Below are 26,399 nucleotides of genomic sequence, written 5' to 3' on the forward strand. Positions count from 1 at the left end.
TTTCCCTTTAAGATATGTCATCAATAATCCTTACCTGATTGACTCCACAAGGCGTTCCTTCGAGAGGTGGCGCGCGTTTAGATCGACAAACGTGAGGCATCGTCTTATGGGCACACCAAAGCCTCGCACAAGGTGATTTTATCTTCACAGATTTGCATATTGAAAACCTGAAATATTTGAGCACCATTTAAAAACAAAACAATTAGTACTGTTCAACTGTTAATTGAATACAATTAAAATTGGTAAGGTTAGCAACTTCATTCAATATCAGTTAAGTTTCTATGAATTAATTAATTTATATAGAAAAGCTTGCAAACGCTTGGCACACCGATAGATTGGTACATACAAAAAAAAATATTTAAATACTATTTAGTGTGACAAGGACTGTTAGGCTGATTGTGAACACGACAGGAAAAAAACTTCATGAAAAAAAAAATTTGGCCAAAACTGACGGACGGACAAATGGGATGCCTGGAGTATTGAAAGTGTACACACATTTACATTTAAGAGGTTGGAGCAAACAACCTGCTTCTAAAATATTTTAAACGCAAACAATATATCAATTATTTTTTTACAATTTGTGATGTTTCAAATCCATTGGATTGTTCCTACAATATAAAAGAATGCTCTTACTTGCCCGCGCCTATGGTGAAGTTTTCGGATTTCTTATTTATTATTTTTATTTAATTACAATTGTTAACTGCTTTGACATGTGGAGAGGAGCATGATGTAATGGTTGCAGCACAAACAATTTGTAAACATAAACCAAATACAAAAGTGACGGAGATTTTATTGCCTGTTCTTTTCGATCTTCATCATCACCCTTGGTAGTAAATGTAAATTTGGAAGCATTAACTTTTTACGGACGTGCATAATTGTATGTTAAGTTGTCTGAATTATTCTGCTGGCTTTTATATGTATATGTTAAGGAACATGAATGCAATATACTATAAATATAAATACAACGTTATACATTAATGTCACAAAATAAAATTAAGTATGTAATGTTCTCAGCAATTTATCGTAACCATATTTTGTGGGTCACTGCCACAATTAGCGCACAAATGCTAATAAAATATCAGTGTCAAAACTTAAATTTAGGTTAAAAGCGCATTCAAAAACATTTTACTCGTCGACAGTCATAAATATTCATGTTAATAATGGCCATATTAATCTGGAAATATTTAACTGACATTTTATGTTAAACACTGAACAGTCTTCCAATACAATTATATAGTGAGATAACTGAAACCACTCTAGGAAGCAAATTTAGTAGCTATAGTTTTTTAAGAGAGAAATAACTCTTATGATCACTCCATATATAATATAATGATAATAATAAAGGATAATCCCTCATGTGTATTATTTAAAATAATATCTATAGCTGTCGTCATCAATTTTGTGCATCAGCCATTTGATTTCGACTTTATAGTCTTAGTAAACCTTCAAGTACTTAGTATTAGTAATCTTCTCAATCGACTGAGGACCGTATTTGTTTGGTAATGGAATCTAGCTGTTGGCATGAAGGGCCTTGACAGATCAGCTAGGAATGGACCTTTTCTCACGACTAGTGCAAGGGCGGCTTCTTCCAGATTCTAACCTCGTCATAAACGACATTCTTCTATTTATAACTACGACTATAGAATTTGATTTTAAAAATGGAACGAAAAAGTGCGAAGAGATTGCTCTCCGTCGCCAAAAATGGATTGTCTTCGTAGGGTTATTGGGATGCAGATAGGAAATCAAGCGAACGATCGATCCAATCTCCGATTGTTTTGCATCTGAGATTGTGGATTAATTATTAGTTTCAAAATATCATATGTAGTGCTTCGATATATAGGAATATTAATATGGTTCTTATTAGGCATATTTCTCGGAATTTTTAATAGCCTTATAGGATATTTTTATCTCTTGGAATATCTTTAGGCTATGATACCACGAAGATCTCTGAATAAAAGAGAAAAATTCTCCACACAAAAACAGACTTTCTTGATTTTGCCCAGTTTAGTGTATCTAGAGATTTTAACCTCGTTGATCAATAGTTTCGTTATTAAATACCTTGTATATACTAAGTATATTTTAATAGATCGTAGAACATGCAGTTTTATTAAAGCTAATTTCGTATTAACAAAGCCTTTGCAAGTCACTTTTATAATTGGTATTAATGAAACCGACGCATTAACCAGATGGCTCGTGATGGCTCAACAAGAATTTAACATTGATTCAGTTATTTATATAAATATATATATTAAGATTGTATTTGAATTGCTTTAACCTGATTTTGTATGTTTGTAAAGAAATAAATATTGTTAATTAACTAATGTGTTAAAACTGACGTTTTATATACTTTGTAATATTGTTTCTTAGTCTGTGGAAAAAGCCGCGAGTTTTGGCTTGTCATTTGAATTTTTACATGAATAATTTTTATTAGCACATTTTGGAATTTAATTAGGAATTAGATTGAAATAAACGTTTTGAAGAACGTTATTGGAGTGTCGTTCTTCATGTTTTTAAATTATTGGTTTAAAGAATAAACGGGCTCAGAAGTATGTGTTGTACCTTCACATCAAGTCAAACAAATAGCTGGCATAATATTTTCCTAACGCGGCATCGTGAAAACTTTTCATGAATTGAGTAAACATTTAGGAGTAAAAAAATGTTGTACACACATTTAAAAATCACTTCACGTGTTATAACAATTATTGTTATACCAATTTTATTCATAGACAATGTGAGTTGTTCTCTATAATTACGGCCATGTTCCGTTTATTTGAGTCATGCTAAACAATTGGGTGTATCCCTAATAGGCGTGGGGCAATGGACCATATCACCCATATGGCCATTTAATAGATACTATTGTGTAGCTGATGTCGAAATGAGTTCCTGTAAATGTAGTTTGTTAAACGTTTCGAGAATAACAAATTTATTAATAATTTATGTTGTATCGTATGTGTGCGTACTATAAACGCTTTTTAATTAATTGCTTTTCTTGGATCTTTTTTTCAAGAGTTTTCAAGCTATTAATAAGCCGAATAAGAGACAGTAATGACCTAATTCCCGCAGACAAAATCGATCTACAATAGGAAAGTAGAAAACTAATCAATGCTGCAACTTAAAAGTAAGATAAAACCTGTCAATTGTCAATTCAGGCCATAGATTAAAATCTAGTAGGTATGTAGAATATAAAGCAGATGCGACCGGGGAGTGCTCACAGCCCATAAATACTGATAAACGAATGATTTACGATTTCAATTCAGCTCTTTTGATCTTTGTTCACTATGCTATTCCATTACGTGTGAACTTATATTGGTTTGTTATTAATTGTATGTTTACTCTGTAATTTTTATTCATTGTTTTAAGAATGTCATGAATAAATCGCAGTTTCCTATTATTATTGCTTATTTTTATATATTTGTGTATATTTAATAAGCATCTTCAATGACTGAACGTAAGAGGATAACTTTTTAATTTTTTAATTTTATTATTTATTTGGTTACACGCGTGTTATTATATCAAGCAGTGTTGGCCTAGTGGCTTCAGCGTGTGACTTTCACCACTGAGGTCGTAAGTTCTATCCCCAGCTTTGCACTAATGGACTTTTTTCCACTGCGAAGGACCCAAAAAGTCGGCATGTGCCTTGTGCTGGATAATTACTTGCATATTAGATTAACAAATGAAACAGATTCAGAAATCTAAGACCAAGATCTAAAGAGCTTGTAGCAACTGATTTATTTATTTATTACAAGCGTGTAATAAACTATTGCATTCTACTAAATACCGATCGAATAATGTATATATATCGACTCTAATTCTTACGGCACATTACCTCTTCGCACCACATTCATCTTACATACGATTCCTTAGAGATGAACATTAACACTTCTTAACGATAAAATACGCAAGCAAGAAAGTACTTTGATTTTTCACCTAAGTGTCGGAAATTTTTAGTTTCCACAAAGTAATTGTAGCATTTATTTTGTGAAAATGCTGACTATCTGCCTCTTAAGAAAAGCGAGATTGCACACTTAAGTGAAAGAGCGCTCTTGTGAGGTGCTTTTAAAACACTTTATTTAAATAAATATTTTGCTGTTTTCAATTTTCGCTTGGGTAAACCTACGCTATTTTGCATTATAAGACAAAACTGTTTTTTTAATTGGTAGATTCACTTTCCGCACTTGAACTCTAATAAGGGTCCATTGTGCGTAAAGTCGTGGCTAGCTATGCCAGCCTAGCTCCATCCAGAAGCACAGAAGTCTTCTGGACAATTCACAGGTTTCAGGGAATGATCTGAGTTGTCTTTGAGGATTTCTGTACGTTGGTATAAATACAATTAAACTACATAAATAATTTGTGCGAGTTAATTTTAAATTTGGAAGTTATTTTTACCTTCACACTTCATAACTTCATCAGTGCTTAACATATTTGATGAAACGATTGATTGACGTATTTAAAATAAAATAAATAAACACTTAATGAAAACATTGACATCGACTTAATTTCCTTAAGGGGAAAGGGCAAAGGGTGTCCACAGTTAGTCTCCATTGCGTTCGATTGAGCCTCGTATTTCATCTCGCTCTAAGTCTTTCCTGCTCTCTCTGCCTCATCAATGTACCAAGTTTCTTTGGGACCACTTTGGGCCACACTTTCCCATTCCTTGCATGTTCCAATCAAGTATCTGCTTGGGGACATAATAGTATGGCCTAACCATATTCAGTTGCGTCGCTTGATCTGCTGGCAAATCGGTGATTCTCCGCAGTGCTCCCAAGCCGGTGGTAAATGTCGCTGACTTTCCACGTTTCATGCCATAAATAAATATAAAGTATTTAATAATTTTTCTTTTAAGTTTATACACAAATAAAAAAGTTATTTAATAGTTGAAGAAATAGAATGTTTTTTCCTGTCAGAAAGCGATACGTTGAAGGCGCAATCCGAATTATATTGACATATCTCGTTGGTTTAAATTACATCAGTGTATCCGATTGGAAATAAATATGTTTCTAGATAATTTAAGAAGATATTATTTACACCTTGGGCACAAAACAAAATATTAGGCTTTAGGTATTTTTTTTCATGTAACTTAATGTACACTTAACACACATAAGGGGCAGTAAAAATAATTAGACATAAACCTAGTTCTCAAATCAAGGGCGTAGCACGAAAAGGACTGGCAATAAAGCGTCACAAAAAAAGAAAAAAGTTAAGTACATGAAAATTCAGCTAAAATGTTATAGAATATATACTAGGAACTGTCATAACATTTTTGAACGTGCATGACAAGCCATTTTCCTAAATATTCCCAATACGTGCGACCAATTTATCGTTGCTTCCCGAATGTGAAAATAATTTAACATCAATTTGCGACTGGTATATGTAACATATATTCTTTCACTGTAACTATTTTTTACATCGACGCAAATTTCTAATGTATGAAATGGTTTTAGTAAGATTTTCATACATTAGAAATTTGCGATTTAAATAAACGACTTTAAAATACTTATATATCGCTTCGTTGTTTCGGTTCCTCTTGGCTAATATGTGCTTTTTGAAAGCTTTAAGTGTCTTCTTCCAGGAGCCCGGAACCTTCACTAATAGCAAAAGCCATATGCAATCCTTAAGTTAGGTCTAGGTGGCATAAAAATCGATAACTATGTTCAATTTGTATATTCTAGTAATTTTATATGTAGAACACGTGTTTCGTAACAGTACAATTAAACAGTGTGAATATACAAATATTATTTAAATTTATTTTTTAAATCAATTTTATATACGACGGTGATAGTATTTTCTAATTATTTAAATTATAATATCATTTATCGTTAATTACTACAGTATTTTAGTTTTTTTTCCATACGTAAAAGAAGTATACAACTAACGCGTGTACATAAGTAGTTACACACACTCTTTTTCTTATTATAGTAGCAACGTATGCGTTTTTAAATGTAGAAATTCGAATTATGCCAGAAAGCCGTTAATTAATGACCTTTCAAAACTATCATAAAGTTATAAAGGAGGCTTCCACGTGTCAAGTGGCCTAACACGAGCACTTTATAGGCGACAACTTTGAAGCTAATCTGATTCTAACTTTGTCTATTCTCATTTATATGTTTTCTTATCATAGGATAATACTTGTCGCTTAGTAGTACTTAGCTAAAAAGCAATACTATCGCAAATATATAGCAAATCCTCAAAAACGGCCGATGACCTACTTGTTTTGGTCATTTAACCAAACACAGAAACGTAATATTATAGTTAAATCGATGGGATATTTGTAATGTCATCTTGTATACGCAATAACCAGATATAATTGTAATCATGTATTACATAAAAACGTTATGATTAATAAAAATGAAAACGCTCTTATAAAATATAGCAAAGAGGCAGCATCAGGTTAATTCGGCACCCTCATTTTCGACAGCACAGCTGATTTGGGTATTACGTATTTAATCTTTTATAAATAATGTATTCCATATCTTGTATATAATTTAGGAAGTATGTACCTAAAATTTAGAGTAGGAAATATTTTTTTTTATAAAATGGTAAAATTTAACGCTAAGTAGTAGTTAGTGAACAATCTTGGCTATATCTAGTATATATAACTCTATATGTTATTAATTAATTTAATTATTTTTATTACGTCCACGAAATATATGAAAGTACTGAAATTGCGTCGCAATACTAACGCAGTCCTCCAAAATATAAACGGAACATTTAAAATAAACATGAAATACGTAAATATTATGATTTGAACACGTTTTCTTCGTTTACTGGAATATTAGTCATTCGTAGTCATTTTAATTTTGAATACTAAGAAGGACGAGTTCCGGTAAATTTTGGCATCCACTTTAGATTCATATTTGAGTGAGACTTAGATAAAACTAAGATTATAGATAACTATATGAAAAGGAATAAGGAGAAGAAGTAGAAGATAGGGCCTTACAGTTAGCAGGAAACGAATAAAGAAATAAAACTATGAATGGCTTTCCCCATGAAGGGTTTCCGATAAAAGATACTAAAATAAATAAATAAGTGGCGCTACAAACTTAGGTCTTGGCCTTAGATTTCTGAATCTGTTCCATGATCATAATTTTTAATTCTAATAGGCAAGTAGGTGATTCGCCTACAGTGCCTGACACACGTCGTCGACTTTTTGGGTCTAAGACATGTCGGTTTCCTCACAATGTTTTTCTTCACAGTTCGAGCAAATGTTAAATGTGCACATAGAAAGAACTCCATTGGTGCACAGCCGGGGATCAAAGCTGCTACCTAAGATCGCACGCTGAAGCCACTAGGCCAAGACTGCTCAAATGATACTAAAGAAATTACCAATATATGTAACAAATCTAATCTATATTCAAGATTTGTTATTATTATTAACGATAAAACTCGTTAAGCTGTCATATAGATTTTATCGCGGCAAAACTTGCATTTGCATTTTTGAGTATCATTAACGTGTTTATAGTACTAATGAAATTTTGTTTTGAATACCAAACAAAAGAAACAAAAAATGTCACTAATTGGAATAATTATAGACTTAAGATTCACTGGTGAATATTATGAAAGCTAAGACAGTTCGGCTGAACGAATTTATTTTTGATTAAAAATTAGTCGCGCTACAACCTCTTTAGGTCCGGCCCTCAGATTTATGTATCTGTGTCACGATTAATAGGCAACTAGCTGATCAGCCTCCTGTGCCTGACACATGCCATCGACTTTTTGCTCACGATGTTATCCTTCGCCGTTAATCGTATTCGTCGAGCTAATGTTAAAAGTTTGATTTTATTTTAGTCATGGAATTTCACATACCCTTCTCCAAATTCAGTCCGACACTGCTCATCCATTGTGAAGACATAATTGGAAAGTTCTTTAGCTCCACCCAGCACCACTCCATCATCATGACTCCGTTGTTGAAGACACCACCAGCGTCTAAAACGTATAACGGATTTTAGTACTTATAGCAAAAATTTTTAGATTTAATTTGGTTTTCAATATGCATCATTAAAATGCAGGCATATAAATGTTTTTATTCTATTTACTCGTTGATGCTAAAACACTGATTTTAATTGCGATGTGGTCTGTGTAGGGCCTATCTAGAAGATGCCTGTTAAACTGCCGCTTAAACGAACACATATATGTCTAGGGAAGATGAAAGGGGGCTAGAACTCTACTTTGCTGTTTTTACAAGAAACGACGAACCAAATTACACCAAGTGGCACCAGGGTACGTGAACAACGAAGAGGTGGAACTCCAACGTGATCCGAGCTTCTAATTACATAAATACTTACACACTACTTCCTACTATTTTATTATTACGAATATACCAACTTTGGGTACATATATAAATTCGTTGACAAGAACAGATGAAGACATGTCCTAGAATAGAGATTTTTTTGTAAGATAAAAATGTTTTAAAATTTCTAATGGCAACAATTGAGCTATCAATTGTAGCAAATGAGCCAAACGTTACTAAGGTCCCAACAGAACGTAAAATAGAATAGCTATCGTTAAAGAAATGTTTCCTAAGGGTATTCTAACAGAGGTGTACCATACCTTCTCTAACTATAACGATACGAATAGCAAATCAGTAGACATGAAAAAAATGCTAGAAAAATGCCATACTTTTAACCTGTAAATGAACTATAACCAAAATTGACAAGACAAAGAAACCCGCTATGTTGATAAAGTAAAAAATTATTTGCATACTAAAAGATATAACTTTTTGTGTCTATGGTAGCTACTTCACAACTTCAGTTGATTGAATGCATAAACAATTTCTCGCTTGATCGGTTTATGCCTACAATTGGTTATTACTGAGAGGTTCACCTGGGGTCATGAAATTTATAAGAAATATTCTTTTATATATAAAAATATACGTATTAATAAATGGCACATATCAATGAGGTGTGTAAGTCGGGTGTATAAGATAAAATAAGTATATTATGTTTCTAAACGACTTAGAAGCATAGGGCAAATGAGATTCGGATCACTTATTGTTCTACTGTACTGTGGATTCGACTTCCAGTTTATCAATTTCCTGCGAAATACGACCCTCAAACTTAAAAAAATAATGTGTGCGTGTACTAGTGTACAAACAAGTGAAACTTCTTTATGACCTTATTTTTCGAAAAATGGTTTACAGAAATTGGTTAAATAAAGTTAAATGAGATAAAGTTGAAAAGGCTTTTATTATCATAGACATGAATACAAATAATACAATTATTTCATTTTACCTTATTACTACTAAGATTATTACAGAATTTAATTAATTGTAATAGAATTATTACTATCATTGTTATCGTTATTTTATATTTTTGTTTTTAATATCTTCGAATCTCTTCGAATCAACCGTGATAAGGACAAGAGATAATAATTGGAGTAATTCTGCAAATAAAATTTTTTTTAGCCCGTAATTATGACAAGACAAATATTCTGAAAAAGAACACAAATATCACGTACTTACTCGGACTTTTCATGGAACTGTTCTCTCGAGCAGGATGACCAGGCGTAATTGTGAAGTGTGGCCAGCACAGTAGGTGCCATCACAGATCCCTTTAAACCTTCTGTCTCACACTGACCTTCCCCATCATGAGTCAGTCCTAACCTGAGGACGAGAACGCGAATTAGTACGTTTCATACGTCTCTAGTAAAACTAATTATTACAATAAAAGTGTACAACGAAAGATAAATAATAAAGGTCGGCAACACACTCGCGAGCCATCTGCCATTGATTTTCATGGGCATTCTCATCGCCCATTTGACCCCAATTCTAACAAAATGGTTCTAAATTCTGTAGCCAAGTAACCACGCGCGGGTTGCGGCTGCTATAATGGTGTCATAATGGTTTTTTTGTTTTGAACCAATGTCCCCTCGTAATCCTTTTAAAGGTCTTCTACTCCCTTCTGTGACCCGTGAGTTGAAATTATTTAATCTATACGAATATTTCCAAATTATACTAACTAGGATTTATTTATTTATTATACTTATGATTATTATTAAAATTTTTAAAATATTAATAATAACAACAACTAATTAAAAACTAAAATTCTGTGCATAAATCGATATGAGTATTATATAACATAATTAAATAAATCTAGGTTAAATGCTTTTGAAGGCTTTTAGTTTTAACTCTATACAATTTTACATACCAATGTACGTAATATAAAAACATTAAAATTTCGTGGTAAAGGGCATTTTATTAGTCATATAAAAATAGCTTTATTACTATCTCGCCATGATTGCTTTGCTATAATCGTAAAAATATTTCGAATAATCTTTATGGCAGTAATTTCTCTAATGGAATTGCAAAAATCAAGCGGGCTCAGAAATGTGAAGGGAACGGCCTCATGCTCCTGTAGTTTCCACTCTGCTCTGTTCTGAGCTTTGCGTATCCATATTTTCCCAGAAAAGTTCGAAGCTGTCTACCTCGTTTTCTCTTATTTCATTCGTACCTACATAATATGATCCTTTTGTTCCACTTTTCTACTCTTATTATATGACCATCCCATTTCCATATCAGAAACACTACTTTAAAAATGTAGAAATCTTAATATATATATTTCTTGTGTGCGTGTGTATGTGACTGAACTCCTCCAAAACGACTGGACCGATTTAGACGAAATTTTTTGTGTGTGTTCAAGGGGATCTGGGTATGGTTTACTCACTAATTCACAATTTTGTCCGCTGGACAATGTTTTTTTAATTAATTTTCAATTTATTAGTTGTTGTTGATTTTGGAATGTTTTACATTGGATCTGACAGACGGCGCTACCATCGCAGTGTTAAATTTTAAATAATATTCGAATTTTAATTTTAGTCTGTCCCGAAATTTAAAAAAAGTTTTGTTATCATTGTGTTATATCGTGTGTGACCATGTGCTGGATCGTTAGATATTGTCATAACATTTGAATAATAATTTTCATCAAAATGGCTTATTAAAAATTGAAATTTTGAAATTAAAGTCGTGTAGACAGGACAACGTCTGTCGGATCCGCTAGTATTTATATATAAAATTATATTAAAATACAAATAGACTAAGAAAATATCTATTAGTTCGAGATAAATTTAAAATACGAAAATCATAGCGTAATTACATAAATTAATTAACAGATTTAGAAACTTTTTACAATATACAAGCCTACAGCTTTATCACACTTTTTCAAAGGCGAGTAATCCAAAACTCATTTCCTGCCCTCCGAGTAAGTCCTCTTCATTGGAATTCGTACAATAGTGGTAAAGTAATATAGTGGTTCAAGATATTAAAAGCTTTAATGTGAAGAAGTTTATTTATTAATGCCTGTAGACGAATTTATGAAAAATAAATGAGTACATTGCACTGATATTGCATTATACAAAAGATATAATTCAATTCGATTGTATTAGTATTGTCTTTTATTAACATAGCTTTTACACATTTAGACATTTTAAATTTATCACTTTTTTACTGGCTTGAAGCTATGTATTTTTATTGTAAAATTATAATTATTTAATATAATTTTAAATTTATCCGACGTTTCGCGTGCTTTACAGCGTGCGTGGTCACGGTGACTGAAGACAAAAGGTGTTGAATGTATAAAAAGTGTCACAGCTGTAGAAAAAGTTGTATTATCTGTATTTATTTCCCCGGAGTTGGTATCGACTAAAAGATGAAGGGTTTCTGCAGAAATTGCTGAGTGAGCAATTTCTGTTATTTTTTTGCCATTCAACACTTTTTGTCTTCAGTCACCGTGACCACGCACGCTGTAAAGCACGCGAAACGTTGGATAAATTTAAAATTATGTTAAATAATAATAAGTTTAATAATACATAGCTTCAATCCGGTAAAAAAGTGGATTGTATAAACTAGATCCCTTTAATCATTGGTAATTCAAATATTTTTAAAGCAATAGTCATCTTCATTATATTAGCTTAGTTTATGCTTTATGCTTAGTTATGTCCAGATTACGTATTTCTTTTATTTTGTAAAGTGTCGCTAGTTGGACCATATTATCTTCCCAGAGCTGTTCCAATAAATTGTTGTTGCTAATTAGTAACATACTTATGTACTCTTAATACAACGAAGTATTAAAAATGTTAGTTAAATTAATCATCAGGATTAATTACCGTATAAAATATTTAGATTACATTTTTTTTTTAATATCTCAGTAATAAATGTGGCGTGTGCGCGGGCTGTTTGATTGCCTTATCTCGCAACAGGCCGAGCCAATTAAGACGCCTCCAGGCTTGTTCTCAATGATTTGCTTAAAAATATATCACAAATAAATTGTATAATTTTTTACCAGTTAATTTGAGACCCGCACATCATAAATGCGTATCGTAATCAATATTTTATCGAAGAGTTTTTACTCTTTACTATGTCTCTTAAGATAGGATTAAATATGTTAAATTTATTTATTTGTGATGTATATACATATAAAGAATGATGAATTTTTTATGTGTTTGGGTGGCGCCCTGAATGGTTTAGATTCACAAATCAGTCAGTATCTAAGTTTTTTATTTATTCCTGAAACTAAACAGCTGGTTTTTCAGGGAGGAGTCTAGGTTTGATTCACAGGCTGAGCCTGTTCTCCTTTTATTATATTTGAATTGCAGTACGACATCTGTCGGGTCCGCTAGTTTATTATATAAGTTTTTAACAATTTTGTAGATAAATAATTATTTAGTTTATTTTAATTAAAAAAAGAAAAACAATATTTCAAGGAAAAATAATTATCCTTCAATATTCCGGTGGTTGATGCTGCATAATGTTATTTAACAAAGGTTCCATCTTCACAACGTGATATCTAGTTACGCACAACACAGGGCTACTGAGCGTAAGAACAATTTTGTCACAACCATATTTTTGTCATGAATCAATGATTATCCATTATTTGCCTATCATATTTTGTTTATCATATACCAAGTAACAAAAATTATCAAAGTCCCATTCGGTGTCGAGACCCTTGGTCCGTGGGGTCCTAGCACGTTAAGGCTTTTTAGGGAATTATCAAAAAGGTTTGTCGACATCACAGGAGAACGAAAAGCTGGCAGCTATCTCGCACAAAGGATTAGTCTAGCTATTCAAAGGGGGAACGCTGCCAGTATCTTCGGAACCTTGCCTAAAGGGACTCCTTTTAATAATACATATTTTTTAATATGTAATGAAATTTTAAGGTTAGTTATTGGATATATTTTTATGTATTATGTTATTTGTTTTGAATAAAGTACAAAAATTATATGTAATGTATGTAGGAGCAGAACAAAGTCGGCGTCAGGCTCATCAGACAGGTACATCGGTTAATCATCTACTTGCCTATTAGATTGACAAATAATAATGAAATAGATTTAGAAATCTGAGGCCCAAATTGGGTTGTAGCGGGACTGATTTATTTTTTGTATTTTAAGTTACTAAAAATAACAACATTAAATGTCAAAGTTTAAACTCATTTATGTTGTCCCAACTGTTAACAATAATATTTTAAAGTGAAAATTTATATTTTAACATAAATCCTTATGAATATCTTAAAGATCCATCAGACTCTTGAATCATCGGAATAACATTGAACTGGTTTTAACGGCGTCGCTGTAAGCTGTTAATGCGACATCGATTCAATATATCTCAACAATTTAAATAGCTTTTTGTGATAAATCTGGGTTTATAGTATGATGCGAAATAAAACATATTTATTTGTTCTCATCTAAAATAATTCGAAGGTAGTTTGTAAAATATTCAAATAACCTATATTATACACGGAGAGAAATGGGTACGTGAAGATTGGGAGATAATTGATCGTTAGAGAAATATGTAAATAGATAGAGGATGCCTTTTTTTTATAGAACAAGGGGCAAACGGGCAGGAGGCTCATCTGATGTTAAGTGATACCGCCACCCACGGACACTCTCCAGAGGGCTCGCGAGTGCGTTGCCGGCCTTTTAAAAATTGGTACGCTCTTTCCTTGAAGGTCCCTAAGTCGAATTGGTTCGGAAATACTTTAGTGGGCAGCTGGTTCCACAAAGTGGTGGTGCGCGGCAATAACTGCCTTGAAAAATGCTCAGTTGCAAAATGACGAGGGAGCATCGAAAATAGGGCACCTTTTTCTTTGCCGGGCTGGGAAAGAAGTTTAGTGGTCGGAAACCAGCAGTTCGGCCTAGCTGCTAGATCGACAAACCGGAGAAGGATTTTCTGCAGCTTAAAGCCAGCAATTTGTGGACGGTAGCATTACAGGGAGCGCTAGAAGTGTTAACACACAAGTAAAATAGCAATATCGATATTAATTAAAATGTAATGGCTAAAATTTGTATAATTAAAAAAAAAGCTTATTAGACAAAGACGTACTTCATACATCTCATTTATACGTCTGCAGGCCTTGAAATTCTTGTATTTTATTTGAATTAGACCAAGACAAAGGTTTTAATTAAGCTTTGCCTAAACCCGGCGCGAGTTTAACTCTTCGAGAGCTTAATTGTGAATGCCCAATCAACCTCTCGGCTGTTTGTTTCATTTAATTAAAATTATATTTGTAGTAACGAGTGTATTATCTTTACATTAAATCCCTTGATAAATAAATAAATATAGCCTTTATTGACTTTCTTGTAAGTTACATATTTTTATCTTATTTCTACTTTATATACTACTAATAATATATAAAGTATTATATATTATTAGTTATTACTCAAATTAACGAAAATTTGTTTAAAGTAAATATTATCATATATTATATTATCATATCCTATTAGACACCGGTTTCTTGATTGTCTTGCTTTTCAGCATAGGCCTCCCAAAGTAAAGTGGTAATGACATCCGTAAGTCATGGCAGGTGAAATAAATATTTTTCTTTTTGGCTTTGTTTGTTATAATCGGGTTTTTCATGACCTCTTTTAGAGCCCAGTATCTTCTCCATCCTATGTTTATTCTATTTTTGATTTCTTTTGTTGTGAGGTCTGTGGGAGATATTATTTGGCTAAGGTATGTATACTCGTTAACATATTCCAGTTCAGTAACGTTGATAAGTTTAATAGGATAAGATAATCCCTTAATAGAGGGTTTTTAATGTATGGAATATTGAAATTTCAATAGACTTTTTTTTAAATATAAAATCTGTAGCCAATTTACATATTAAAGTATTTACTTCTTAACCAAAACAATAATACAAATTATTATTCATATTATGTGATTGGAAAACTAAATTTAAAAACTTAAGTCACTGAGGTAGTGTATTTTTAAAGCTGGCAGGATTTTCTCGCAGTATTAGCGATATTTATTCATTTAAATAACACTAGTTAACGGGAGATTTTATGTACATTATAGAAGTAATACTAAATTGTATCATTAATATTTTTGGGAAATTAATCCGACGGTTAACACTAAGTTTTCACTACATACTTATATTAATTGTTTTAACAGAAAACTGTTTTTTTTTTAATTTAATTTTGAGGACAATCATATTATAAAGCCAATATTCCAATAATTTTTCATTATATTAGTGCAAGAAAAAATTTCAAGGATTATATCGTAATTCCCAAAGTCAAACACTCGATTAGAATTAATTAATGTTCATCCATAACACAAAAGTCTTCGGCGAATTAATTACAAGGTAATAAAGCAAATTGTGCGTACGAACAATGCATGACCGGAGGTTTTGATAAGGATATGTTATACATCTTTTAACTGTAACACCATACAGTAAGGTGTATTATTGCTTGAACAAACAAGCAGAGAGCAATAACCCATCTTCAATAAAAGGTATTAAGTAATATACGGAAGTTTTATCTTTGTTCTGATACTTATAAATTGATGTATAGACATAAATTAAAATAGTCTTCGAATTAATCATTTAGAATATATAAATCTTTATCATCTTGTAGAAGCATTAAGGCAATCAAATCCTCAAATTAAATACCAAGAGCGTACCAATTCTTAAAAGGCCGGCAACGCACTCGCGAGCCCTCTGGCATTGAGGGTGTCCATGGGCGGCGGTATCACTTAACATCAGGTGAGCCTCCTGCCCGTTTGCCCCCTGTTCTATAAAAAAAAAAAAAAAAAAATAACCAAAAGATGGATGATGTAGGGGTAATCCCAGCTCGTAATCATACAGTATCGGTAATGGTCGTTCAACAACTGCGCACCACCACTATGTAAGGAACAAGCTGCCCAGTAAAGTTTTCCGAACCAATTCGAGGTTCTTCAAGAAAAGAGCGGACAGAGGCAATGTGAGTGTCTGTGGAAGGTATCACTTAACATCACATGTGTCTCCTGCCCGTTTGCCTTCTCTTTCATAAACACAAAACAAATCATTTCATAAAAACTAAACAGTAATTTTTGAGGTGGATAAAAACTAAACGTTGTTTGGATACTAAGATCTATTTTACAGGAGGCAATAAAATTGAAGTATTGAAAAACTATTTAAAATACTAAATTTGCTTTTTTTCCTGTATATTAAGTTTCTGCAATTGGTAAAAGAGACATATTTCCGAAGCATCAAATCTTTGTCATACGGAAATACCACTGAAGGCAGCTGGTAAACCAGCTATTGACCCAAATGCACAAATCCAATCAGATTAAAGATAACCTAACCTTGCGGCATCTTAGATCTGACGCATCACAAATAGATTTCCGCATGGAAGTGGGTCATTTCTATTTTAATTAAATTTCGTAATAAGTATTTAGTATATGTATATATATGTGTACACTAAGTATGCTATATTATAGTATGAAGATATAAATAAGGAAGGTAGCGTTACTTAATTTCATTAAAATTATGCTTTATTTATAATATAAGTTATTGACATCAAAAAATTAATAGTAATAATCTTGAAGCATTTAAGTAATATAAAATAGAGTAACGAAGAAAAGCTATATTCTCTTTAGGGCGTAACAATGATGTACCAACTTATACATAGGCAAAGGTTAATTTCAATAATAATTCTCTCTGAAGCCATGAACACGACAAACTTTCCTCTCAAACTAATTAAGAGGCAAATTCATATTAAAATTATGTTCATAGCATGGAACAACACGTTTTGTATATGGACAAATGGGTGGAGAGGAACTGTTAAATAATCTAGTAGTACAAAAAATGATATTGCCGACAAAATCTCAAATTCTATACAAATTAATTCATTCAGGAATGAATATTGTGGGAGATTAAATTTTGAATCGAGGTCCAGATTCAGTCCATACTTTACAGTTAAAGCATACTGGTAACAATCAACTCTATGTTTTCCCCTTATTGACTAGAATTATATAGACTACCTAAATAACGATTAACATAATTAATACATTTCAAGAAAAAGATAAGTAAACTTAAATAGACTGCTTAAGTCCTTCCAGTTATGCTGTTTTATAACCCATAATTAAATTAGTAAAAATTTGAAAATTATTTGTCTTAAAAAATATTTAGCTATTAGACATAAAGATTGAGATTGAGACCACTCTAGTGAGTCAGTAAGATAGGAAAGCTTCGCTCTTCTTTAATTGAGCTGTTTTAACAAAATAACACAATACATTTTTAAATGATGGTAGTGAATAATAAATACATCTGATGATTGTGTGTGTGAATGACGAACAAACCTAAGTGTGTATGTGTGTGCATGAAAAAGAAGGTTGAAAAAGAAATAGAATAGAGGATAAGTAATGCTTCTGCTTGCCGATTGTTTAAATCGTTTTATATTTGTGGTAGGTAAAATTCGAAATCAAATTTATAGGAATACAATCTAAGAAATGAAATACAAAGTCGACATTGGTTTACAATATTTATTACATCTGCAAGGCTATTTTAAACAGTTGGAACTATACATATATATTTTATTATACATAATAATATATATAATACATGTATAATAAAATGAGCAGTTAGAATAAGTGTAAAATGAAGTAAATATAAGAGACCAGATCAAATGGACAGGAGACTCACCTGTTGTTAAGTGAAACAGCCGCCCGCAGCCTCAATGCCAGAAGGCTCGCGAGTGTGTTGCCGGTATTTTAAAAGTTATTTTCAATGTTAGCCTAGTGACTGAGTTGTGATTCAACACTGAGATATTTATTTTAAACCCTGCAGCAAGTAACACTGACTCTTTGTAAAGAAATAACTGATCTGATCTGAATATGAGACCAAAAAAACTACTTAAAATTTTAATGAAACAAATTAAACCGTTTGGAGTAAGGGACTTATGCCAGATTCTATGGCACTTCATTCCATAATACTTTTTAAACCAACCACAATAATATGATAAATACATTTGAAACTCGAGCCACTGTTACAAATATTCTGTGACACATATTCCTAATTTCCCAGAACGAAATAGAAGCATGTATGTAAATTGAAACTATCAAAAGAATGTATTATACAGTTTTAATACTATATAATATACCACATCGATCTAGCCTCCTCTTCGTGAGTTCAATGTTAAGATCATCAACAATGAAGAACTTAATAGGATCTTCATGGTTAAATAGAGATATATTTAGTTAGTAAATAGGATATTGTGTATAGGGCTGGTCCCATCCCTCTATGAGTAGGTATCTCAGTACTGAGAAGATTTCCAGGATGCAGAATCGACACAGTCAGTATTTGAAGCTATATGGAATAAGCATGTCTATCTCTATCTCTTCAGTCGGTAGTTCATGTATGAGCGTCGTAATTAGCAAGGAAACATCTGGAGTGGACATCCAACTGTATCCAGCGCCTCTCTTAACAGTATTTAGAGGACGCTAAGACTTTCGCTTGAAGTCCATCTGGTTGGTAAACGGCGACATGCCTTCTATGTCACCGCAATCAGTGTCTTCAAGTTCTCATCGCCTCTGCATATTCGGCATATGGACAGGACCAATGGTAAGTGGAGTTCAGTCAGGATCGATATTGGTGGATATTGGCTCTCTATCTATATATTGACTTAAAAAAGGCTTGTATATAATTATAGTAATTCCTACGTGTAGGCGTTTTCTTTACTGAGATAAACATGACGAAGTAATACGTCGAACTTCCGAAACAAATGCCTTTTTGCCAAAATTGTGTTTAGCAAATCGTATCCTGCTCCGAAAGTGAAGTGGTTAAGCTTGGGATAGAAAGTCGTGGCTTTGAGCCATTCTTTACATCATTGTTTCTGTGCGATTACTATGCGTTAGCTTATGCTAAGAGTGCACCTATAAATATATAAAAAAAATATTATCTTAACTTTTAACTAAACCATTCCTAAACGCATTAAAACCTTATATCTCTTCTTAATTTTCAAACCATTCACCTCACACTTTGAAATCGATTTTCGTTTAGTTTTTATAATTTAATACTTTGGTTTAAAAATCAGTCAACACAAACTTTTTAGGCTTAGGCCTCAGATTTTGAATCTGTTTTGTGTTCATTTCATAGGCAAGAAGGTGATCAGCCTCTTGTGCCTGACACACCGTCGACGTTTTCGGTCTAAGGCAGGTCGGTTTCTTTACGATGTTTCCCTTCTGCGTCCGAGCGAATGTTAAATACGCACATATAAAGAAAGATTGGAAAAATTGTTGCACAGCCAGGACTCGAACGCACGACCCGAAGCAACTAGGTCAACGTTCCTCCAGCTTAAAGTTTTGTAATTTTTTTAGAATCTCTTCGGATACAACTTTTTACATTAAAAATTGTATTTTTCTTGTATCAGTGTCTCGAGCGTCGGAAAGCTTTTATAAATAAATAAACGATGAAGCTCTTTAAGGCTTATTATGAACGGAGCTGTGAGCTTGTCTTTGGAATTTATTCGTGGATTAACTTGCAAATTGTGTACGTGTTGTGAACAGTAAAAGGCAAATGTGTGTAAACAGGATGTCAGCTGCTTATAGGAAATGTGAATCGTTTAAAGCTTCGTGGTCATGTTCAAAAAATAATTTGTGATTATTTATTATTAAATAGTGGATACATGTTTTGATACACTTTTTAAATACAAAATTTTAAACTTATTAAAACAAATAAAAAGCATCTAATTGGCGTGGCGTTTTTCATAATTAATGTCAGCATTATCAGCTAATAGAACTTCGTAATAAACACATAAACCGATAACCTTCTAAACTTCTAATTGTCAAATTTTCAATCATATCATAGATAACATTACGTTTAGCTATGGATTGCGTTTTGTGTGTCTATGTCCGTCTCGGGAGACGCCACACAACCAGGATTCTAATTCTACAGCCGTACTTGAGTAATAAATAGTGTAACTAAGACGGCTTTCTTTTATATATATGTTTATTTGATATGTTTTATTTATGTAAAAGGAGGCAAAAGGCAGGAGTTAAGTACACTTACATTGCCAGAAGGCTCACAATGCGTTGCCAGCCTTTCAAGAATTGGTACGCTCTTTTGACCCTAAGTGGAATTGTTTCATTATCGGGAAGAAGGAAGGTCTCTTTCTTCCTTTGAGTTAGGATGGTCAACCAGTCACTGACCAACCTACCTGTAGGCCTCAGACGCTAAATAACAACTTAATTAGCGCGTTTTAGGGCATGACCTCATCGCACTTGTAACCGCGAATTGGTGTCGCTACATAGATAATGTTGTAGATAAAATAAGTTATATATTATATATAGAGAACTATCTAAAATAAGCTGAATTTATAAGTACTTACAAATGTCCCAGTTCATGAGCGATGACAAATGCGCTAGTAAGTCCTTCGTCCCTGTCTATGGCCGCCGAACGCGTTCTAGAGCAGACACCAGCAACGGGGGCGAAGCCCGAAGGGCCTCCAAGCTGTGCACGCGTCAGCCATAGAGTAGCGTCCCAGCCTGTGCTATCTAGAGAGGTATATCATATACAATAAATATCTAAGCTTTCTTAGTATGAAATAGTTTTAAAAAGATTATGTACAAATCGTCCCAGGTTAGTAATTATTAATTATACTAGGTGAACTTCGTATCACCTACATATATTTGTGTCCAAACGTAATACAACATTTTTTAAATAAACCAAAGACAACCTCAAACTACAGCCATTAATAGTTCTTCTTCTATTCAACAATAAAAAGTTTGCATATAATGGCGGGAAAATTTGTTGAAACACACATTTCCGAAAGAACCTATAATATATGAAAAACCAAGTTGGTTCAAATACGGTAATCCTCAAATAATGGGTTTTACAAACCGGATGGTTCAGCTAATTAAAATCATAATCTATATTGTACAATTTTATACGTTTTATGCAACAGCTGTTGGTATAGTTTACAACGAATTCTCTCTTATCAGTACAAAATGTTACCCGTTGTACTTAGATAACTTGATAGTTATATAATAAGTTCACAGGAATATAACAAATTTCTAGAAACTTATCATAATATTAATGTTGGCCATTTTCGTCCAAATGTGGCTTTGTTTTGAATTTGATGAACTCTTTTTGTGGATGGAAATATACTAATTTCAGATTTTTTGTACACTGTCCTGTGGCTGTTATTGTATAAGTATTGAATATATATTATATTATAAATGCTCTTAGTAATTTAGGCATAATAATGAATCAGTCAATAGATTCTTCAAATTACTTACTGTTAATTTCATATTCATATTACGACTATTGACAAGCATCCGATACGTCAATATGCCAATAATGTTAAAATAATATTTAATTTAGACAATATTATTTATAAGTAAACGAAATTAAGGCTGATCGTTTACTAATAAAATACAATTAACACTGATTTCATATTTTCTAAATAAGAGTAATTTAAATACTGATTAATTATTATGTCAAATACAATGGAGGTTAATATAAAAAAGTTAAAAAATGTGGTTCCGCACTACTAGAGAAATAATTGGGAAAATTTTGAGGAGCCATTCGTCGAAGGACACACTGTCCACAAATAACTGTTTGTAAACATTAATTTAGACATATTTTATCATTTATAACAGCATTGAAATAGTTTATTTATTAATGACCAGAATTTGTCAAATTGTGTTCCCGACAAAATACAGTGATTTTACAAAACTACTTTAGTATTTATGACTGTTGTTGTGAGAAAGAAAAAGAAAATTGAGGAAAAATATTTATAAATATGATATCATAATGTCTTTGATCTTTGAAGAACATTTCAATTATATAACGATATTAACTGTAGATACGCCCAACTTTACGCTGCATATATTCTGTAATTTGGCGTGGATGGATTGAGCTTTTTTTTAATAGGGCATAGTTTGAATTTATGTATGTTATTTCGAGTGTCAAAGAAGTATTTTTAAGATAATTATAATGTTTAACTCCATAGCTTCGGGCCTCTTGGTAATTGCTGCTTGCTTTGATAGTTTGCAAGTTACGAAGGGAAAACAAATTATTGGATTTGCGAATCCCTAATTGCCTCAAAATCTGATAAAAGCTAGGAAGCTGATTGCAGGTTAAAATTAAATATATACATATGTTTCAACAAATAAGTATCGCAATACAGCCAGGAAATGTTGCCAGCATTAAAAGTACAGGTGCCACAGTGAACAACTCTTTTAAATTTTATTTTATTTTCTATTTGTATATTTGAATTATTATTATTACTATGTATGCTAAGAATATCATAAATTTGTGTTGGTAATTAATTTTGTATTATGTTTGAATTTCGATTGATTATGTATACATATAAAATTGTTTTAATCATACATTAATAAATCTTCTTAATAGTGCTACCACTATTAACAAATAAATCAGCATTATTCGCGTCTATTTCCATACTTAAAATCATTAATATGCACATGGGTTACGGTTCGTTATTTAAAAATACTCCAGACAAATACCGACGCCATTTCTATGAGATAACTAATTATGATTTATAGATCATATAACTTTCGCATAAACTGTTCATAAAAATACTTTGTTGTGGCAAAATTTATAGTTTCATATTTTAGTGTAAAAATTGTGTGCTTACTACAAAATATATTTTCTATTTGTGTTATGAAAAGTAAGATTATAATTTTTATTATTGTTTATTGTAATCTATACAATAACAGCAAACCTAAAATTTTACGGCTAATAAATATCGGAACGTTTAGCGAATGATAAAATAACTGTTGTTTAAGAAAACATAAAATTTTAGTAACTACAGTTAAAATTATGTCTTTAAACAAGCCGAAAGTTAGTTTAAAAGTTTTAGGGTCTGTTTCACAATGTATGGATAAAGTACCAAATAGCTATGCATCACATACAATATTTGGAAGATAAAAGTTCCGAATACGAAACTTCGCTTTTCATGACGAATAGCGGTATCTGACAGTCATGATACGCAACAAACACTAATTTATCCTACCAATAGGTAATAAATAGCTTATTTGGAACTTATCCGGACATTGTGAAACAGGCCCTTAATGTACGTACCTGCCGGTAGTTTCATAAGATGTCTATAATTCCATTTGTTCACAGCCTCCAGCGACTTCTTAACATTGCCATATTTAATTACAGAATCCTTTTCCTCATAGAGAAACAGTTTGTTGATAACCAGAGTCATGTTCGACTCCAGCGAGCGGTCGTTAAAGATGGCACTAACCTTAAATCGTGACATAATAGTTTGAATGTGCACTCGAAATTATTTCCTCCATCCACAACGTACTTACAATGTTCATTATAGCGAGGATATAATGTTTCACCCGTTCCCTGCCGTGGAATTTGACCATTGTATGGTCCGCCACGATCGCCAATTCGAGCCACAGACCTTTTGCGCCTGGAACAATCAACAAACGAAACAATGCATTTTTGCACACCGCTTATGGTCAACACACAACGGGGACACACCTGAGACCGGTCTCGAAACGGGAAGCACATTTCGGAAATGTTCAACGTCGTGGTCACTGTGCCGCGGTCGCACGTGCATCGTGGGTGACGGCGGGTCATCCTCGAAGTCAATGTCAAGGTCGATGACCGTGTCTCCTGTGAGGTTGTAGGCGGTGGGCCTCTCCGATAACAACACATCACGGCGACGCAACACATGACTACCCTCGGAGCGTTGGTTCGTTGGCTGGAGGACAAAATCCTCACCGTCCACTTGCAATAGACCATACAGCTGCCCCCCACATTCCGTCACAGTAACCGCCGATCCTTCTTCATACAATACCCGTCCCTTATAGAACTTGCACTCGTTATAGTATGGGGAACGGATCGCTCTATTTTCTTGTAATTCCAGGTGCCATCCGAGAAGGTGAAGATGGTGAATCCTGCTGTGGATGTGGCGGGTTGACCGAGAGCGCGGGACGAACTCGACAGTGTCTGTGGTAGGACGCCAGGCGGCGGCGCAGACGCACAGCAGTAGCGTGGCTGGCGCGAGGCAGCGCGGCATGGTGTGCGCCGGCGGCGGGCGCATGGGCCGCTGCGCTCACACATGTACGCACATGGCGGCCGTCTCGCCGCGCGGAAGGTAAACGACTCCGCGGTTTATAGATTGCATTGGACTCGGCTCATGCGTCACTTGTAAACAAAGGGCGTGCGACCGATTTAGTGATCCTTGGTCCAATTTTAAATACTCGTTAGATTGGAGTACTCCATGTTGAATACGTAGAATAACAATGTATTTATATTAAAATATGCTGATGTAGTTTTCAAGGAAAGAAATATATGTAAATTGATAGCATATTTAGTTTATTATGCAGAGTCTAATTCATGGATATATGAGACGGTTGACTAAAAGGACGGCTGCTACTCTAAAATATACCTTATTAGTATAATAAAACAAAGTGGTATTTCACGAAATCCTTTTTAAAAGACCTGATGTATTGGGTTTTTAAGTTGAAAGTACGGAACACTGCAGAATAGTGAGGACTTACTTAACCCGTTTTTGTTTAAAGCTCGGACCACATGTGCAAGTTGGGTCGGAAAGGGGTGTGACAATAATTCATAACGACAACTTTAACTTAAATTTGAATTAAGAACAAACATATCATTATTTTATTCTCTATTAATAATTAAAGGAATCCAAATCATAGATAGCCATATGTCAGGAGATGACGAAAACATTCAGGAAAAATATAAAATAAAGTTACTTGTAATAAAATTACTTATATTAAAGTAATTATGAGAAATTCTTTACTTTCATCAATTAATAATTGGGCACATTTGTAAATAACATTTGATTATGCAATACATGACGTAAATAGCGAAAGAAGTTGTTAAATTGATTTGCGGTGATTGATAAATGTAAAACAGAAATAAATATTAAAACAGTAATTCCTGGCTAGCGATTGTGATTTCAGCTCTGGTGTCCGGAACGAAAAATGTATTAAATCATTTAAAAATTGAGGTTTCAACTGTGTTATTATACTTCTATGATTTATTTAGATTTCTCCATTTCAGTTTGGATTTATTGTATGAAATATTAAAAAAGGACTTTATATCTATATCTAAGTGTCTATTTAATACCCAATTCACTGTTTTTTTTTGTAATTTTTTATTGTTAAGAATTACAAAAATATACACACAACGTAATCTTAAATTGGAATATTTTTTGTAACATAATTGTCATGTATTTTTAAAAATATAGCTTGTATCATATACAGTAGATAGCATTATACATATATGATGCGGTGAACTTTACAATAAATAAACAGGGTTTCATCAAGTTTTTGAGATTTTTAAGGGGATATTAGTTATATATATATTTTCCACCAGTTCAACCCAGGTTTTTATGTATATAACCAACATACTATATACGGTCATACCATATTACTTAATTCTATTTAAGGACTATATTACGTAGCAAGAAACCTGCGCGCGCAGGTGAGTGACCGGAATATTGTGAGTGATCGTACTGAGAGTAGCAAATTGATAATTGAAATGTAAGCCCATGCGCACCTAACGGAGACTTTACCATGTTCGAGAATTTATTGTCCCAATTATTATTGTTAAATAATAACAATTTTGAGTTCTGAGCCTCATATTTCTGTATCTAGAAAAAAGCGAGTAGTGCCTAACATACGACTTTTTAGGTTTTGATATAATTACTTAGGATCTTTTTCCCGTAGGTTCGAGTGTTAAAAACCCAGTGATAATTGAACCTACTGCCTCTGAGATGAGTCACAGGCTTACACTTTTCAACAGGCAACAATTTTCTAAAAGTCTATAGATACTGTATTTTAGTTCACTTGTAAGCTTTATTTATATGAATATATATTTAGAAATAACTATAAAGTGTTTTAGAAATTAAACCTATAAAAAGTGACATTAACCTAGGCCGTTTTTGTCCTAATTATTGCATAAAAGCGACGCAGGCGTCATAAAAAGTCAACATACAAGTCAGTCATTTCAGTGAGACCTATAAAAAGTTAAATCGAAATTTAAAATTACAAGTTTTTTTTTTAATAACTCTAGTTGGCTCTTCCAAAAGATTTCATATGGAGAGGAATGGACAAGAAACTCCAGCCTTAACTCTTATAAAATAGTTTAACATGAATTTGTATGCATTGATTTGATTATATGTGAAGACTAACAGTCAGAACCTAAAAA

At 32.9% G+C, this 26,399-nt stretch overlaps 1 protein-coding gene across 1 annotated transcript in view; it reads right to left on the bottom strand.

Moving 5' to 3' along the window:
* Positions 1 to 24,340, bottom strand: part of LOC110995615 (A disintegrin and metalloproteinase with thrombospondin motifs 3) — a 47,529-nt gene extending 23,189 nt beyond the window's left edge. The window contains exons 1-7 of the mRNA XM_022262867.2: positions 23,700 to 24,340; positions 23,522 to 23,628; positions 23,286 to 23,454; positions 20,569 to 20,734; positions 9,458 to 9,598; positions 7,804 to 7,923; positions 35 to 167 (exon numbers count right to left, since the gene is read on the bottom strand). Of these exons, the coding sequence (XP_022118559.2) occupies positions 35 to 167; positions 7,804 to 7,923; positions 9,458 to 9,598; positions 20,569 to 20,734; positions 23,286 to 23,454; positions 23,522 to 23,628; positions 23,700 to 24,264 (1,401 nt within the window). The 5' untranslated portion in view covers positions 24,265 to 24,340. The remainder of the gene's footprint in view (positions 1 to 34; positions 168 to 7,803; positions 7,924 to 9,457; positions 9,599 to 20,568; positions 20,735 to 23,285; positions 23,455 to 23,521; positions 23,629 to 23,699) is intronic.
* Positions 24,341 to 26,399: the final 2,059 nt, after the last annotated feature.

The sequence above is a fragment of the Pieris rapae genome, chromosome 2, assembly GCF_905147795.1.
Source record: "Pieris rapae chromosome 2, ilPieRapa1.1, whole genome shotgun sequence".
NCBI lineage: Eukaryota > Metazoa > Arthropoda > Insecta > Lepidoptera > Pieridae > Pieris > Pieris rapae.